General features: G+C 39.8%; 1 protein-coding gene and 1 non-coding gene across 2 annotated transcripts; one reads left to right on the top strand and one right to left on the bottom strand.

The window, feature by feature from the left end:
- Nucleotides 1-3,288: 3,288 nt before the first annotated feature.
- On the top strand, nt 3,289-3,419 carry LOC139007887 (small Cajal body-specific RNA 24). Its single transcript, XR_011471020.1, has one exon. It is a non-coding gene; the product is annotated as a small Cajal body-specific RNA 24 (non-coding RNA).
- Nucleotides 3,420-6,213: 2,794 nt separating this feature from the next.
- On the bottom strand, nt 6,214-14,400 carry AICDA (activation induced cytidine deaminase). The gene is made up of 5 exons (XM_070407897.1): nt 14,321-14,400; nt 9,218-9,365; nt 7,129-7,399; nt 6,741-6,856; nt 6,214-6,294 (listed from the first exon to the last, which is right to left on the bottom strand). The coding sequence occupies exons 1-5, from the start codon at nt 14,326-14,328 to the stop codon at nt 6,241-6,243; spliced, it is 597 nt and encodes a 198-aa protein (XP_070263998.1). The 5' UTR covers nt 14,329-14,400; the 3' UTR covers nt 6,214-6,240.
- Between the last annotated feature and the right edge of the window lie 2,685 nt (nt 14,401-17,085).

Genomic DNA, 17,085 nt, shown 5'->3' with positions numbered 1-17,085 from the left:
TCTCAGGGAATCAACAGGACAGAGCAAGCAGCTATGGCTGATCCTCAGTCCTACCCTAAGAGGCCCGAGTCTCTGTACTGGTAATCGCTGCAAGCACCTCTGAGAGAAAGCCACCCTCAAGTTCCGACCGATGCCAGACAGTCCAGTTTCTCCCCGTATGAGTCTGGGTCCCCAGAGACTCACCCGGAACTGTAGTTCAGAGCAGTCGGGAGCTTGAGACTCCCTCCGGATTGAAAAAGACAACCGTGTCCTCAGTTGCCAGCCCTTTCTACGTGCGTCTCTGTACCTCTGCACTTTACTTCTGCACCTCCTCTTGAGTCTCAGTGTGCTTTTCTCTTTCCTTCTAGTTGTAGAATTTCCACTCAGCCAGCCTTCCTGTGGTTCTGGATGATGTCCGTTTTGTCTTTTAGTTGTATTTTTAAAGTGGTTGTGTGAGGCAGCAATTTCCGGTGTTTACCTATGCCGCCATCTTGGTTTCTCTCAGAGCAGTTTCTGTTTAAGGAGGTTACAGCACACATGGGAATTGAACCTTGACCCCTCTGACCACATTGTCAGGGTGTGGCAATACCTGCAGCTCATGGGGAGAAGGATGTAGGAAGGCACACAAAGTTCTTGCAAAGGGGAAAACAAGTCGGTAGTGGTACCTCGCAATATGACCAGGATTCAGTCTTCTTTTCTTACCTATGTGTAAATAATGCTTTGCTCTTGGTCTTTTTCATTAAACATTTTAAACTTAAAAAAAAAAAATTTAGTTGTTGAGGATAGTTGGGAATCTCTTGTTGAGAAATCAACCTTATCAAAGGGCCCATGGAACCCTGGTGGGTGGCTCTGCTGGTTGAAGCATCATGGTTGTGGGTTTGTTTCCCAGTGCTTTTAAAAAAAATAAAATAAAAGGGCCCATGGGTACAGTGCTGGAACTATGCAGTACTCAGATTCTGTGTTCTGGTATGCAATCTCTGATGGATAAGCAACTGCACTATTGTCCTGAATTCCCAGTCCATGTTAGATATTAAATTCTATCATTTTAAGTAGAATAAATACAGCTCTATAAAGTCTAGGCTTGTGAGTCACAATGCTATGTACCTAGTAAATATTAGGAACAATGAATGAACAGATGAGGTATTTGTTGCTTATGAAATTTTCTTGAAAACAATTATTATCACCACCACAGAATAATTCTCTGTAAAATGTAATAAGAATTAGTGAACACCATAACTATTGGAGTAGACTTAGCAAGAGATATAAAGAGCTCCAATTAAGGTGTGATCTCTAGCCAAAGACCTGGAAGAATACCCCTGTAGTTGAACAAGTTAGATTTATTACTCTTTTAAAATATATTTTTATTTTTTAAATAGATTTTTATTGATTTCAGAGAGGAAGGGAGAGGGAGAGATAGAAACATCGTTCGATGCTCAACCATTGAGCCATGCTGGCTGGGTGGGTTTATTACTCTTGCAGTGAGGGAGAATACCTAGGGAACAATCAGTCATGAACTGTCTCAGTGAGAGGGTGTTTCTCTTACTAAGACACTTCATGACTATACATTCAATTATAGAATTTGGGCTTTGTGTTGGTGAGTTGCGGGGAGCATTTAAGAAAACGGGGATTTGCTTTAGATTAGATATTGTGAGGCAGTGGGGGCAATTCTATGATTGGGTATGTAAAAAATCTAAGAAGTGGTAGTTATTCATTTTAGACAAGGGGACGGGTATTTGGTATTTTATGGTGGCTCAAGACAACGTATGAAGTACCTTTACTCTCTCTCATTTTATTATGGGTTCAGAGTAATCTTGTCTGAGGTTGGTAGTCTATGAGATTGTGTATGTCCAAGTGGAAACTAATATGGCTTTGTTATGATTGTCAGGCCAGCTTTTGACTATCAGGGGCTGCTTCTCCCTCTCTCCCCGCTCAAGTGCTAGTAGAGAATTTAGAGAAAAGTAAATAAATCCAAGAAAACATCCTGCACGCAATATCTACAAGACTGGATAGGGAGGGGAGGGGGAGGAGTGATGCCAAGGGTAATTTCTAGGTTTCTGTCTTGTAAACAGAGAGGATGGCAATGCTGTTCACTAAAATAGTACCAGCTTTGTGTTATCTTCCAATTTAATACCAAAAATGCAGATGCTTCTCAACTTATAATGGGGCTACATCTCGATAAACCCATTGAAAGTTGAAAATACTATCGTCAGTCAGAAATGCGTTCAGTACACCTAACCTATCACACATCATAGCTTAGCCTAACCTACCTTAAATGTGCTCAGAATGATATTTTTTAAATGCTGGCAACACAGTTCACTACAGAGGATTGGTTGTTTACCCTCATGATCGTGTGGCTGACTGAGAGTTCCTCAGCTTCATGAGTTTCATAGTGCACATTGCTAGCCTGGGAAAAGGTGAAAATTCAGAATTTGAAGTATGGTTTCTACTGAATGCGTATTGAAAGTGAAAAATCCTAAGTCAAACTGTCATCACTTGGGGACCATCTGTATATGGAAAGATAACATTATCATACCCATATTTCAAGTGGGAAATGAAGGCTTTATAGAGGCCCAACTGTTGTATGGAACCAGAAATTAAATACAGGATGGTCGGACTCCAAAGTTATATTGACTTTTTAAAATATTGAGTGCTGGGGTCCAATCCCAGCGGGTCCAGGGGTCCCCAAAGGTGTGGACGGAGTCGGCGAAGAAGGAATGACACGAAGACAGCCTTCAGTTGATCAGCAGCCTAGTCAGGACCTCTAGCCAGGATCTCCAGCCAAAGTTCTGGTCGGAGTTCTGGTTAGGAACTGATGAGGATCTGATGTTTATTGTCTTGTTACATCCGTATTTATACCAGCCGATTTTAATCCTGTCAATTTCTATTACAAAGGTTAGGGCGTTTCTTATCTCCATTCCAGGGAGTAAAGATTATGTAGCTTAACTACCCGCCTGGCACTTAATTAAGGGGTTGTATCCCCTCCCTAACCTCAGGGAAAGATCCCCACCTGGGGAAACAACCTTTCTCGGAGAGGTGACCTTGGTTAAAACACATGGCGCTAAAGAGAGCAAACATATTAAGAACAATATGCTATATATGCCAGGTCCCTTGAAACATATGCTGTGCAGATGTTTCTTTCCTGCAGCGACTGTGTCAAGCAGCAAGGATGGACTGGCTCCCGGCAAATTCCCCCTTTTTTATTTTTTAAATGATAGCGCATGCAAATCAGTGGCCACCTCTCAGATTGGGCTGTTTAAGACTTGGAAGAAGACTGGCAAGCAATGACAATAAGCATAGCTATAAACATAGTGGACATTTACTTTTATTCAGTTTCTTCTTAAGGTGAAGAAAACTCCTTGTAAGTGTCCTAGAGAAATATAGTAGCTTTCTGTTCACCCTTTGCAAGTAAAAAGGGGTGGATCGTTCCACTATTGACATGTAAAAAAATAAAAAAATAAATAAAATATTGAGATAAAATTTACATCTATGTGAATTTTTACTATTTTAAAATACACAATTATGTGATTTTTAGCACAGTCACTACTGTTGAATTCCTTACCATTTAAAAACCTGTATATATTTTTATTGATTTCAGAGAGGAAGGGAGAGGGATAGAGAGATAGAAACCTCAGTGATGAGAGACAATCATTGATTGGCAGCCTGGCAGCTTCAGGCCCCACATTGGGGATTGAGCCCACAATCCAGGCATGTGCCCTGACTGGGAATCGAACCATGACCTCCTGATTTATAGGAAGACACTCAACCACTGAGTCATGCCAGCCGGGCTGGTCATTTCACTTTCATACTATTGTCCTTGGATGCACAAAACTTTTTGATGAAGTTTGATTTCTCTGTTTTTTTCTTTTGTTGCTTGTGCTTTTGGGTTCATTTAAGACTCATTCCAAAGTCATGAAAACTTGCCAAGGCCGGTTTGGCTCAGTGGATAGAGCATTGGCCTGCGGACTCAGGGGTCCCGAGTTCGATTCCGGTCAAGGGCATGTGCCTGGGTTGGGGGCACATCCCCAGTGGGAGATGTGCAGGGGGCAGCTGATCGATGTTTCTAACTCTCTATCTCTCTCCCTTCCTCTCTGTGGAAAATCAATAAAATATATTTAAAAAAAAAAAAAAGTCATGAAAACTTCAACCTATATTTCTTTCTAAGAGTTTTATGGTTTTAGTTCTGACATTTAGGTATTTGATAAAATACCTAAATATTGAGTTAATGTTTTTATATGGCATGTGGTAGAGGCCCAAATTCATTTTTTTAAAATATATTTTTATTGATTTTAGAGAGGAAGGGAGAGGGAAAGAGAGATAGAAACATCAATGATGAGGGAATCATTGATTGGCTGCCTCCTGCACGCCCCCTACTGGGGATTAAGCCCATAACCCAGGCATGTGCAAACCTGGGACCCTTCAGTCCATAGGCCGACGCTCTATCCACTGAGCCAAACCAGCTAGGGCCCAAATTCATTTTTTGCATACAGATAGCTAGTTGTCCCAGCACCATTTGCTGAAAGGACTCTTCTTTTCTCCCATTAAATGGTCCTGACACCCTTGACAGAAATCAGTTGATCATAGATGAATGGACTAATTTCTGCACTCTGAAGTCTATGTCATCATACTGACTTTTAAGTTTAACTTTATAAATCACTTATAGAATTATTTTATGAAACATTTTATCTCCAAAGCTTCCAAAATTTTTTGTCATTTATTCAGTTGATTGAAATGAACCAGAATCAAATTTGCTTTGGAAAAAATTACTAAAAATCAAGAAAACGGTTTTATAGCAACATTATGACATGGTAGATGTGTTATAATTATATAATTTATTAGACTCATTTCTAAAGGTATAAATTTATGAGACATTAAGGAATCAATTTCAATATATCTAAAAAGAAAATTATAACAAAAATATTAGACACAATATAGCATAATATACAATATGAATAGATACATGAAAAACTTATATACAATAAGAATAAAACAACATAATTGTGCATTTGATATTCTCTGCCCTCTCAAATATTATTCTCTTCTGTTATAGTCTCTTACATAGTGAACATTTCTTTGAGAGAAGCATCATATACATATAAAAAGCAGAAAACCATGACCTGGTTGACATTGCTGGGGTTAAAGACCCATAGCAGAAAATAGATTTTTCTCTTCTCAGTATTCAAGCCACTCCCTTATAAGCATTCATTAATTATCATGTTTTGGTTCCTAAATTTTTTATTCATCTTAAGGTCCTTTATTATATAACTAGAGGCCGGTGCATGACATTCATGCACTGGGGTGGGGGGTCTCTCAACTTGGCCTGCGCCCTCTCACAGTCTGGGACCCCTTGGGGGATGTCCGACTGCCGTCTTTTTAAGAAGCTGGCAGTCGGACATCCCCCGAGGGGTCCTTAGTGCTGCCACAGAGGTGGGAGAGGCTCCTGCCATTGCCCCTGCACTCGCCAGCTGTGAGCCTGGCTGAACAGCGCTCCCCCTGTGGGAGTGCATTGACCACCAGGGGGCAGCTCCTGAGTTGAGCATCTGCCCCCTGGTGGTCAGTGTGCGTCATAGTGACCGGTCCTTCCACAGTTCAGTTGATTTGCATATTAGTCTTTTATTATATAGGAGGATAGCCTGAAGGTGACCATGATATTCCATACCAAGAAAAAATCCTCTTATAAGCAAACATAAAAAATATGCCTCAGACAATTAAAACATACAGCACATGCTTGAGTATTAATTCTTTAAGGAGATGGCCTGGAGTTACAATCACCCAGAGCTTCTCATTAAGAGGTTCTGTAGATCATGGCCTAATAGCTTGTTCACTTGAAAGTGCCCCCCAAAGGAAAAGAGTGGAAAAATCTGTATCATTGAAAACCCAGAACGAATCAAATAAAAAAGGATATTGATTCTGAAAACCTTTATCCTCTCACCATGCTTTTAAGGATTTATCTTCTGCTCTCTCCTTGCCTAACATGTCATAGAATATTGACACGGTAGGTGCTCCCAGACTCTGCAGTTCTGTCATTTCCCAGTAGGGGACACAGTTGCATTAGAAACAGCACCAGTTGCAGCATTGCTCGGCTGGGCCTGTATTCCTTCTCTATTTTCAAGACATATATTTTTTTAAAGTCAGATATATGAATATTATGTCTCTAAACTCTAAAACATTAAGAGTTGAAGAAAGAGAATTCTCGAAGGACTGTTCTTTTGCCCACTATCTTCAGGGATATCTCATTGTACTTGACATTCTCGGAGTCTGGTATCAAAGTCCCAAAGTACGAAATGCGTCTCGTAAGTCATCAACCTCATATAGGGGCTGTAGAGAAAGAGAGAAATAAACTGAGTGGATGACTTTGTGACATTTTGGAAGAAACTGAGTTGGGAGGAAGGAGGAAGAGGAGCCAGGAAGAGGAGAGGAAGGACTTTTGCCTGGAGGGAAATAAATGCTGAGGAGAGTCTAACAGAACAAAGACACATGAGGAAAGTGAAGGGAAGGGCAAGGCATCTTAGCAGAGGGCTCTGAATTGTAAAACAGAAGAGCAGACTCAATGGTAGGAGAAATGACAACAATAATTAAAAAAACACACAGAGAAAATAAGGTTTTCATAGGAAGAAAAATAAGGAGAGAATGATAAATGTACAAACACCCACATGAAGTGTACATACACACACATGAAAATGTAAGAAACAGAAGCAAAGAAAATGGCTCCAGGAAAAGATGACTGAGAAAGAAAGAAAACGAGAAACGAAGGAGCCCCTTACCAGAAGGATGCGTCGAAGCTGCCTGGACAGACGCACTGAGTTTTCATGCAGCCCCTCCCAGGCTCTGAAAGTTCTTTCTCGATTTTCCACAAAAGTATTCCAGCAATAAAAGTAATCTGTAAAAGGAAGGAGGAGGGGGGCCAATATACTCAGATCCCAAATCAAAAGAAAATCAAGAAATCCCCAGCCTCCTTTTAATTCTCATCCTTGTGTCCAAGCCATCCATTCTTTCCCTCCAATTCTAGCTGATAATTTTGGGCTCCTAAAGTGAACTAGAATCCTGGTACAATTTTCCGTCCCTCGAGTTTCCCCCTCACTCATCTGAGTCTGAATTGCCATCCTGGATCACAGCTGCTGCCCTGAGCCGGGCAGAAGGGTCCCCTCCTACCTTTGAAGGTCATGATGGCGATTTGGGCCCCGGCGCGGTGCAGCCTCCGCAGACCCTCGGGCTCGGCCTTGTAATCCTCGCAGAAGTAGAGGCGTGCGGTGAAGATGCGAAGACTGAGGTTGGGGTTCCCCCTCAGGAAGTCAGCCACGTGCCGGGCACAGTCGTAGCAGGGACTCCAAGAGGTGAACCAGGTGACGCGATAGCACCGGCCAGGGTCCAGGTCCCAGTCGGAGATGTAGCGCAGGAAGAGCAATTCCACGTGGCAACCGTTCTGGGGAGAGAGAGCGGAGGTCTCGGCTCATGTTTACTGAGCTGATAGCTTTGCAAGCATTAACTCACCTCCCTCCCACGGTGATCTTTTTTGGAGCGTCTACAGTTTTGTCCTTAGGTCACAGAGAGGTTACACAACTGCCCGAAAAAGCACAGGGGTGAGCTTGGCCCTGCAGAGAAGGGGAAAGGCTGTGGGTTTTCTGTCGCGCGGGGAGGACCAAATGAGTTGAGTTTGAATGGAGTAGCAACCCACCATCTCAGTAGAGATTTAATTTGTGTTTGTGAAGTTCGTGTTGTGCCTTTGAGGAGAAGGAAAATAGCTTGTAAGTGTCTAGTGATGTTACAAACACACACATGAAGTGTACACACATACACACACATGAAATACATAGGACCACTTGGTGGGAAATATATGAGCTGAACGATTGGAAAAGGTAAGATAGATTATGGTGAGGCAGACAGTGAGTGTTGCAAGAGCAAATTAAATAATATGTTTGCTCGTTGTATGAGCCCTGTGATTGTAATAATATCCACAATAGTGAGACATAGCAAGTCCACTTAGTATTGCAGAGAAGTCGTAAATCTCAGAATCTGAAGACCCTGGTTCCATTACCCCTCATGTGACTAAGACAAGTTACCCAATTCTTGGATCTTCTAATCTTATCAGTAAAATAGGCTGGGCTGGTGAGAAAAGATTAACCAACAAACTTGTATGCACATATGCATAAGCCAGGGACACAGACAATAGCCTGGTGAAGGGCTGGGGGGCAGGTGTGTGCAGCTAGAAGGGGTCAAAGGGGAAAAAAATGGGGACATACGTAATGCTTTCAATAATAAAGATTAAAAATAAAATTGTTTAAAATAAAGTAAGTAAATTGTAATTTTAAAAAGTAAATAAAATAGGCCGGGCTGGTGTTATAAGGATTACAGGAGAGAGAAGTAAAGGATTGGTATCAACAAAGCCTTCTATAGTTAGTCATATCACCAAATAGAAGAGATTAGAATGTAAAACAATTGTGATGAGATAATTTACATAATCAAGGGAGGAAAGAGAATTAAATAGTAAAGTAAGTGCTAATCAGTGCCATTCCACCCATGGGTTCTTCTCTGGGACTCCAACAAGACCAGCTGTTACGAGGGAGGAAGTATTCATTAGTAGAAGATTATGTAAACCCTTTGGGATTGGGGTGAAGAAGTTTCCTTGGAAGTGTAATTCTCAAATGTTCTAGATGTTGAGAGATTGATTTAATCAACCAATTGAGGCTTCCCTGTTTCTGGGGTGTGCCATGCTCAACGTCCTCACTGGCCTACGCTCCGTGTGAGCAGGAGAGAATAGAAATCATTTGGAAAACAGAATTGGTCCTCAATAATTTTTCGTAACATTTTCTCCCTTAATTTTAAAAAATTTGAGACACCATTTGTTTTTCACATTTAAAATTTAGCTTGAATGAGCTGATAATATCCCCTCAGATCAAAAGGCTCTTACCTTTGATTTCTTCCTTAATCTCAAAGGCAATTTGGATGCTGGGGTTAGGGGAGGAACATTTGGGGGCAGTTATTCTTGGCATTGAAAGAAGGTGTGGCATTAATGTGCTGGACATGATGAAGAGATCATGAAATGACATCTTTGGGGGCATAACTATTATGGTTACAGGGACATGTAAAAAAGAAAACAAAAAAAGATTTGAGGAATCTAGTGGGGACAAATGCAAAACAGACTAGAAGTAGTACCGTCAGCAGGTTAGGTGGCTCTAAAAGTGCTCACACTAATTAAAAGTGTTAGCTTTTAACTGTCTGGGAAGCAAATGTTAATTGATACCTTGTTTCGAAGGTGACCGAAGTCCAATGAAAAGGAGGTGGCACTGTCTCGCCTCTTCACCACATAGCACAAGTAGGTCTCATGGCGACCCTTTGCCCAACGGACGTTTTTGAAGTGGTAAAGGAACTTCCTCTGCTTCATCAGGAGGCTGTGGGAGAGAAGAGGGAGGAGAATGCAGGAGTACAGCTCATTCTCTGGTCACTCAAGGCTTTCCTTCAGCTGTTTTAAGATCCTCAATTACTTGGGCCAAAGCAGAGAAGATGCTCTTGTTTCATTTACTGGAAGCCTGAGGCCTACTGAGCTTGGAATCCATCATAAACTCCTTCTCATGCTTATATGTAAGACCCGTTGAGAGAGAGAGAGAGAGAGAGCGCGCAAGAACCCCAAAGCCATTCGAGCTCACAGGACCATCTCCTCCCACCACTGTCTTCTAGATGCTGATAACTTGGAATGACAGACTTGTTCCTCAGTCCCATAATTATATTTTCAGGTTTCCTTTGCAATCTTAACCTAAAATTCAAACTCAAAATGGTCAAAATAATATTCCTAACCAGTCCTCTTCCTGCATGTCCCGCCTCTCCTCTGACTTCCCCATCTCAGATAATACTGGGATCATCTTTGCTTCTTCACTCCTCATATTTAATGATCTAAATATATTGATTCAAACCTCCAGATATTTCTTAAATTTGTACCTGCTCTATTCTCTGTTCTCTACATCAGTTTAACCCCTCATCTTCTTTCACTTGATCTGTTACCCTGGCCTCTTAACTGGCCTCTCTGCCTCCAAGTCCTTCCACAGGAACATTTTCCAGGCTGTACCAGAGTGATCTCACCAAAGCCCAGGTGTGGCCATGTCATTCCCATGCTGAAATAACCCTAACCACAGATTCTGTTTGGCACACAGGATAAACTCCACACTCTTTAATGTGATAGGCCAGTTTTTACACTGGACATTAATCTACATTTCTGGCCTCCTTTCCTAGTATTTTCCCCCTTTCCCCGCCACGTTAGGCCCCCTTGTGCAGCAGGACCCTTGGCACTAATCTCCTTTCCTCTTTATTTCTAGACATCATGCTGATGGCACTTCCTCTGACTAAGAGCTTCCATACCCTTTTCTGTTGGGCAAAACCTACATGTCCTTCAAAGCCACAGATTCAACTGTTCTAGTAAAATCTTTCTTACCACCACTATCCCAAGATTACTAGGCAAAAATCAAATGATAACAAGAAACCCTTCTGCAGTTCCCCATTGTTCCCCACCTTGTTGCTATCAAAGCATTCCTCCTTTGTTATCAATTGCTTGCTGATATCTGTCTCTCCAATTAGATTCTGTTTTTTTAAATAGTTTTTATTGATTTCAGAGAGAGGAAGGGAGAGAGAGATAGAAACATCAATGATGAGAGAGAATCATTGATCCACTGCTTATTGCATGCCCCCTACTGGTTATTGAGCCCGAAACCTGGGCATGTGTCCTGACCAGGAATCGAACCTGGAACTCCTGGTTCATGGGTCAATGCTCAACCACCGAGACACACCAGCCAGGCTAGACTCTGTTTTGAAAGTGTCACTTTATGAGTAAAATACACACACACACACACACACATACACACATATATATGTATAGTTAAAAGTATAAGAGCAATATTTGATAGTTGTCACCTTGAATACTACAAAAAAGTAGAAAGTTATAAAATTTAAAATATTAAAGAATTTTACAATGTGGAATATCAGTGTCTAATGACAATTACTGTTAAAATTATGTTTCTCCTTCTGGTCTTTTGTAAGATCACATATACATGATCTTGATGAGACTGATTTCATGTGTAATTTTGTATTCTGCTGCTTTTTTAACTTGGCAATGTGATCTAAATATTATGCTGTGTTCACACACAGGGACCAGTCCTTTTTCTGTTACCTAGTTCCTAGGACAGTGTCTTGCATATCATAAGCACTATATTGAATTGAATGTGTAGAAATACTCTCTGCTAACTCAAAATTCTTTGCAGTTATGAACATAACACACGCAATACAGTGTGGTTGATCCCAAAGCACTAATAGTGTCTGGTTTTTGTCCTAGTCTTTTTCAGAAATGTATTTATCCAATTTGTGAAAATAATGCTGCCACCTAATGGCATTAAGCAGAAGTGCAAAAATTTGTAAAAATAAACACCAGTCAGGGATTTGAATACCGTTTGCTGGCAAGAGAATTGAAACTTTTTTTTCCTTTTTTTTTTTTTACATTGAAGTATAATTTACATATTTCACCCATTTAAAATGTACAGTTCTATGAATACTGGTAGATGTAAATACCCCAAGCTGCTACCACAACCAAGATCCAGAACATTGCTAGGGTACCCCTCCCCCAATGTTTCCTCATTCTCTTTTTCCCATCGGTTCTTCCCTTCTCCCACAGGCAACCGATAATCCGATTTCTGTAACTATAAATTACTTTCCATTTTCCAGAATTTCATATGATGCATACATTGTCCCTTCCTTTGTGTCTGATTTCTTTCATTTGGCTTAATGACTTTGAGATTTATTCATGATATTACATGGATCAGTAGTTTGCTCCTTGCCAGTGGATAGTATTCCATCACAGGGAGATAGCACATTTTGTTGGTTCATTCACCTGTTGATGGGCCTGTGGATTGTTTCTACATTGGGGCTATTGTGCATAAAGCTTCTGCAAACATTCATATACCAGTCTTTGTGTGGACATGTGTTGAGAATATTTACTTTAATGAAGTAATTCATGTGTGCTGGGGTAGACCCTGATTTTAAAAGTTAAGTACTCAATTGTCAATCTTATTAAGTTAATAAACAAAGACAGGAGCTTTTTATAGCTGTCACAATTTAAATGTCTTCATTCATACACATGGAGCTTATTGGAATACTCTTTAAATCCCGAGGCAGAGAACTAGATTTATCGCCAATATACACATTATGTATGGCAAACAATAGAAAAATCAGGCAGTTATATTATTTAAGACTTAAAAAGGCATATTTGGCAGGGATCTGAAATGGATGGTAACAAAGATCTGATAATAATTGGATTTATTTAAAATGAAAGTGATTTATTACGATAATCATTACTATTACTGTTGTTACATACTTATCACATAATAACCCATAGCATATATAAGTTGAATACATAATAAGTGCTTAATAAATACTGAAGAGAAAGAAAAAAAAATCCTCTCTTTGAGGCCCAATCAGTTTTAAATAGATAAAGCATCATCTCTTACTAATAAGTTCCTTTTACATTTAACCCTACCCTTCTGGGCTTCGTGGAGGAGAAAGGCTGCAGTGGGGCAGGAGGAGGGGTATGGTAACTATCTCATGCACTGAAGGCAGTGTGGCAGGGACCCGTTACCATGCGGACAAAGTGTTCTGAAAGTTATAGAAAATGACATGACAGAGGTAAAGGAATTCAGATGGACTTTCACTTCCCACTCCACAGGAAAATGCAATAGCTCTTCACTGTTTCTGTCAGAAGTTACCTGTCACAATGAAGTGAATTGCATGATCATGACCTATTTAACTCTCTTGATCCATCACTTCCCTTCAGCTGTAGCTAGGAGCCTGTTTCCAGCACCTTGTTCTCTTGGTTTCTTTTCAGGGCACAAAGGACTTTGCAGAGGCAGTTTTTTAGGCCTCCAGATTGACAGCTGTTTGAACAGCTGTGCTCCCTCAGGCAGAACACTAGCTGCATCCCCAGCAGTGCAAACCTGGAGGCGGACGGGTTAAAAATAATCGTGACAAAGCCCTCCTCTCCTGCCCTGTACCGTCACTAATGGGCTCTGCAGATATTATTTTCCTGGATGATAATTACATATTTCCCTTTTCTTCCTGTTGAATTGATTTTTTTCTCCCTTTTTATTTGTCTTTCTTTGAATTTCTACTACTGATTTTACCACTGTTTTGCATTTCATTATACACAAGTATCTCTACTAAGTCCTTTACCTCTGACCTGTACCTTGGATCAGTTTTCAAAATTTCACTGAAACTGAGCAGACATTCATTCAACAATTTTGCTCTCAAGAAAATTTTCTGCCCAGGCTGGTTCCCTCAATGCCAGGGCACATACCTCAGTTGCAGGTTCCTCAGCCCCAGTAGGGGTGCATGCAAGAAGCAACTAATGTGTCTCTTTCACATCAATGTTTCTCTCTCTCTGTCTCTCCTCCCCTCCTCTCTCCCTTCCACTTTCTCTGGAAATCAATGAAAAAAATATCCTTGGATGAGAGTTAAAAAAAAGAAAGAAAATTTTCTGAAGAACACTTACTCTGCACTCAAAAATGTTAATTGTGTTGTGTACATTTTTTGTAATAGAGGTAAATTGAGATAAAGTATATAGATTAGGTATCATCCTCATAACATTTGTAGTAATCATAAAAGCGGGAATAGACTAAGTTCTGTGATAGTAACTTAACTGACATAAACTGGATGCGAAAACATTGTGAAAAATCTTACAGAATACACATAGAAGAAGTAAGTTCAGCCACATCTAAAGAGATTGAAAGACTAGGTAGTAAAAATGCCATTAACTGCCTAACAATTGGACATACAACATTAAATAATTTACTTGACTGAATTTTCCTCCTTATTATATACACACTCATAGTGACTTTTAAGTAATTAATTTTGAATATTGGCATTAAAAAAACAATTTCCTCACCAGGTAACTAAGTTATTCAGTAGAATCTCCCTAGGAAAGTTTATCTTCAAGCAATTTTTATAGTTGAATACTTATAAAATTATTACTACAATTGCCACTACTGTTTTAATGTAGTATTGCTATTTTCTTTTCATGATTTGAGTCTATAACCATTTACTATGTTGACATAATTACCACAAACTAGTTATAACTGCAGTAAAATCTCAGGACAAGTCAACACATGGTCATAAAAGTTCTTTTGAATATGGAAGAGAGAGAGAGAGATCTGAACAGAAGATGAGACAGGACCAGAGAAATAAATCTGCATGTTGACCAGGCAGATCTTGTAAAGCAGATAGTGATAGGAAAAGGATAGGTACCAATCTCATTACTCAGATTTGCTCTAGCAGAAAAGCCAATGAAGCTACCCCAAAGGCACTGTCCTTTTACCTGTCCATAGTGGATTCCAGAGTGTCTTTCTTGGCTCCCCAAATGTCTTAGGCCGAGGAAAGCTTGCCTCAAGCACGGTTGCTTCACTGACTGACAATGCATTGGCCCTACACATTCAAATTTGAGCTTACCATTTTGGGCTCCTCCCTCCACAGCATCACCACCAGGTACCCCAAAGGCCTTCCTCCTGTTTGGGTCCAGTGAAGATGGGTGGGGCTGACGTAGGCAGAGTCACATGGGTAAAATGATTGAGGGCCATTCTGCTTAATGTGTTGGTTTCTTTTGGTCTGCCTCTCTAAAAACCCAGTCCATGCTCCACAGGTAACAGATCAGGAGACAGTAGCAGTAGACACTTAGTAAGTTATAATTATGGTAATGAATAATATCTTTAATTTAGAAAGCATAATACTAGTAATGTTCATTTAAATAGCATCTTGTGCTCTGTGAGCTGAAATCATCTATTTCCTCATTTAGTTACACAATGTCTCTGAATCAATAGAGAAGTCCACTAATAGTTCTGGTTTGTGACTAAGTAAGCTCACTCAGTTATGTAGGACTTAGGACATAGAAATTTTTGCCTCCCAAACCACTAATCTCTGATGCTCTAAACCAACTGAGGTACCCAGCCAGGGCTGGCAGTCTTGCTTGATTGCTCTATTCCTTTTAAATCCTATGCCCAATCTATTAGCAAATCTTGTTAACAACTCTGCTTACAAAGTGGGCCACTTTTCACCATCTCCAGGTCCAAGCAACCTGAATTATTGCATTTAGCCTCCCAACTGGTCTTCCTTCTTCCATCCTTCTTCAGTTACTATCTATTTTCAACAGAGCAATCAGAGTAAACCTTTCAAAACATTGGCTGCATATATCAGGCAAACTCAATGAATGGCTTATGCAAGATCTAACTTTCCTCGCACAAAAAATTTAGAAATTGGTCAAACAAGTAATTAAATCTAAATCTAATAGAAACATGGACTTTAAGCTCTTTGTTTTATCAAAAGAGCATCTGGCCCTGTTGGTATGGCTCAGTGGATTGAGCGTCGTCCCATGCACCAAGAGGTCATTGGTTCAATTCCCAGTCAGGGCACGTGCCTGGGTTGTGCGCTTGATCCCCAGTAGGGGGCATGCAGGAGGCAGCCAATCAATATTTCTCTCTCATTGATGTTTCCATCTCTCCCTCTCCCTTCTTCTCTATCTAAAAATCAATTTAAAAAACATTAAAAGTATCTTTTGGCCACATCTTTAGCTGGAATGTTTTCTTCATCTTTCAGTTCAATGATGAATCTCATGAACCTCATTCAAAGGGAAATAAAATGGTGCATATTGGGAAGCATAAGACCAGGCAGTATGGGAGAGAATATTAGAAAGGTGGTTACTGAGTTAATTTCTCCAAATTGGTTTCTGAAGCAGAATTATCTGTGGATATTTATTTATCCCATTTTATAAAGTAGATTTTATAAGGTGTTGGAAAAATCTAATAAACACACACAAAATATTCAATATACATTCTTGTATAATACCTTCTTTTTTGAAAATCTTACCTTTTACTGCATAGACTACATAAAGAAGATTCCAACATATATGTTTTAGATATTTGGTGTTTGAAAATGAAGGTTCTGGAAAGCAAAAAGTTCTGTTGTGTTTATTTTGATGTTATACCCCATTGGGGGCAATTCAGAAAGTGTTTTTATAAGTGATTAATAAACACCATCTTTGAAAACTGAAATTCATTCGTTTACTATTCATTGATGACCTATTATGAGAAAGTGTAAGGCTAAGCTTTGAAGGGGGACAATGCTGTACATTATAGTTCTTCAAGGAATTTATAATTTTGTTAAAAGTCTTAAAAATAGACAATATTACCCTAACCGGTTTAGCTCAGTGGATAGAGCATCAGCCCAAAGACTGAAGTTTTGTGGGTTTGATTCTGGTCAAGGGCACCTACTTCAGATGCTGGCTTGAACTCCACCCCCGGTCAGGGTGCATGCAGGAGGTAACCAATTGATGTGTCCTTCTCACATCGATGATGTTTCTCTCTGTCTCTCCCTCTCCCTTCTATTCTCTCTAAAATTCAATGGAAAATATCCTCAGGTGAGGAATAACAACAACAAAAATAGACAATACTTAAATGACAATATAAAAGAATTAAATGTTAGTAAAAGACAAATCTGAAAATCATAAAATCACAGCATCTCAAAGTTGAAGGAACCTTAGCGTTTATTTAGTTAGCCCTGTTCTTCTTTAAATAGGATATACATGTCTGGAGACGGACATATGCCTGGCAACATATCTGGGAGTTAGTCAAAACCAGGGTAAACGTCTCATGCTATCCTAAAACATAAATTGTCCAAAGATTAGGAGAAAACAGTATTTTTTATTATAAAAAATATTTGGCTCAGTGGTTGAGTGTCAACCTATGAACCAAGAGGTCACAGTTTGATTCCTGGTCAGGGTACACGCCCGGGTTGTGGGCTCAATCCCCTGTAGGGGGCGTGCAGGAGGCAGCCGATCAATGATTCTCTCATCACTGATGTTTCTATCTCTCCCTCTCCCTTCCTCTCTGAAATCAATAAAAATATATTTAAAAAAGAAAAAACTTGTCCAACATAAGAAAATAACTTTTATTTCTCCAAAAGTTGTATTCCCTTGTTCACTTTTCTTCTTTTAAAGGAAAGAAGTACATCTTTTATAATTATAATAACATTTTGCATTCCTGGGTATTTGAAATAAACAATTTTATAGGGTTTCACTCAGCTATTTTTAAA

This window comes from Myotis yumanensis, unplaced genomic scaffold (assembly GCF_028538775.1).
Source record: "Myotis yumanensis isolate MYYU_CA2020_CCGP unplaced genomic scaffold, mMyoYum1.0.hap1 SCAF_3, whole genome shotgun sequence".
Lineage (NCBI taxonomy): Eukaryota > Metazoa > Chordata > Mammalia > Chiroptera > Vespertilionidae > Myotis > Myotis yumanensis.
This window is presented reverse-complemented; position numbering and strand designations above follow the sequence as displayed.

Coding starts and splice junctions, on each gene's coding strand:
- AICDA (XM_070407897.1), bottom strand. Junction 7,400..9,217: donor TCGGTCACCTTCGAAACAAG/GTATCAATTAAC, acceptor CTCTCTCCCCAG/AACGGTTGCCACGTGGAATT. Junction 6,857..7,128: donor CGCCATCATGACCTTCAAAG/GTAGGAGGGGAC, acceptor TTCCTTTTACAG/ATTACTTTTATTGCTGGAAT.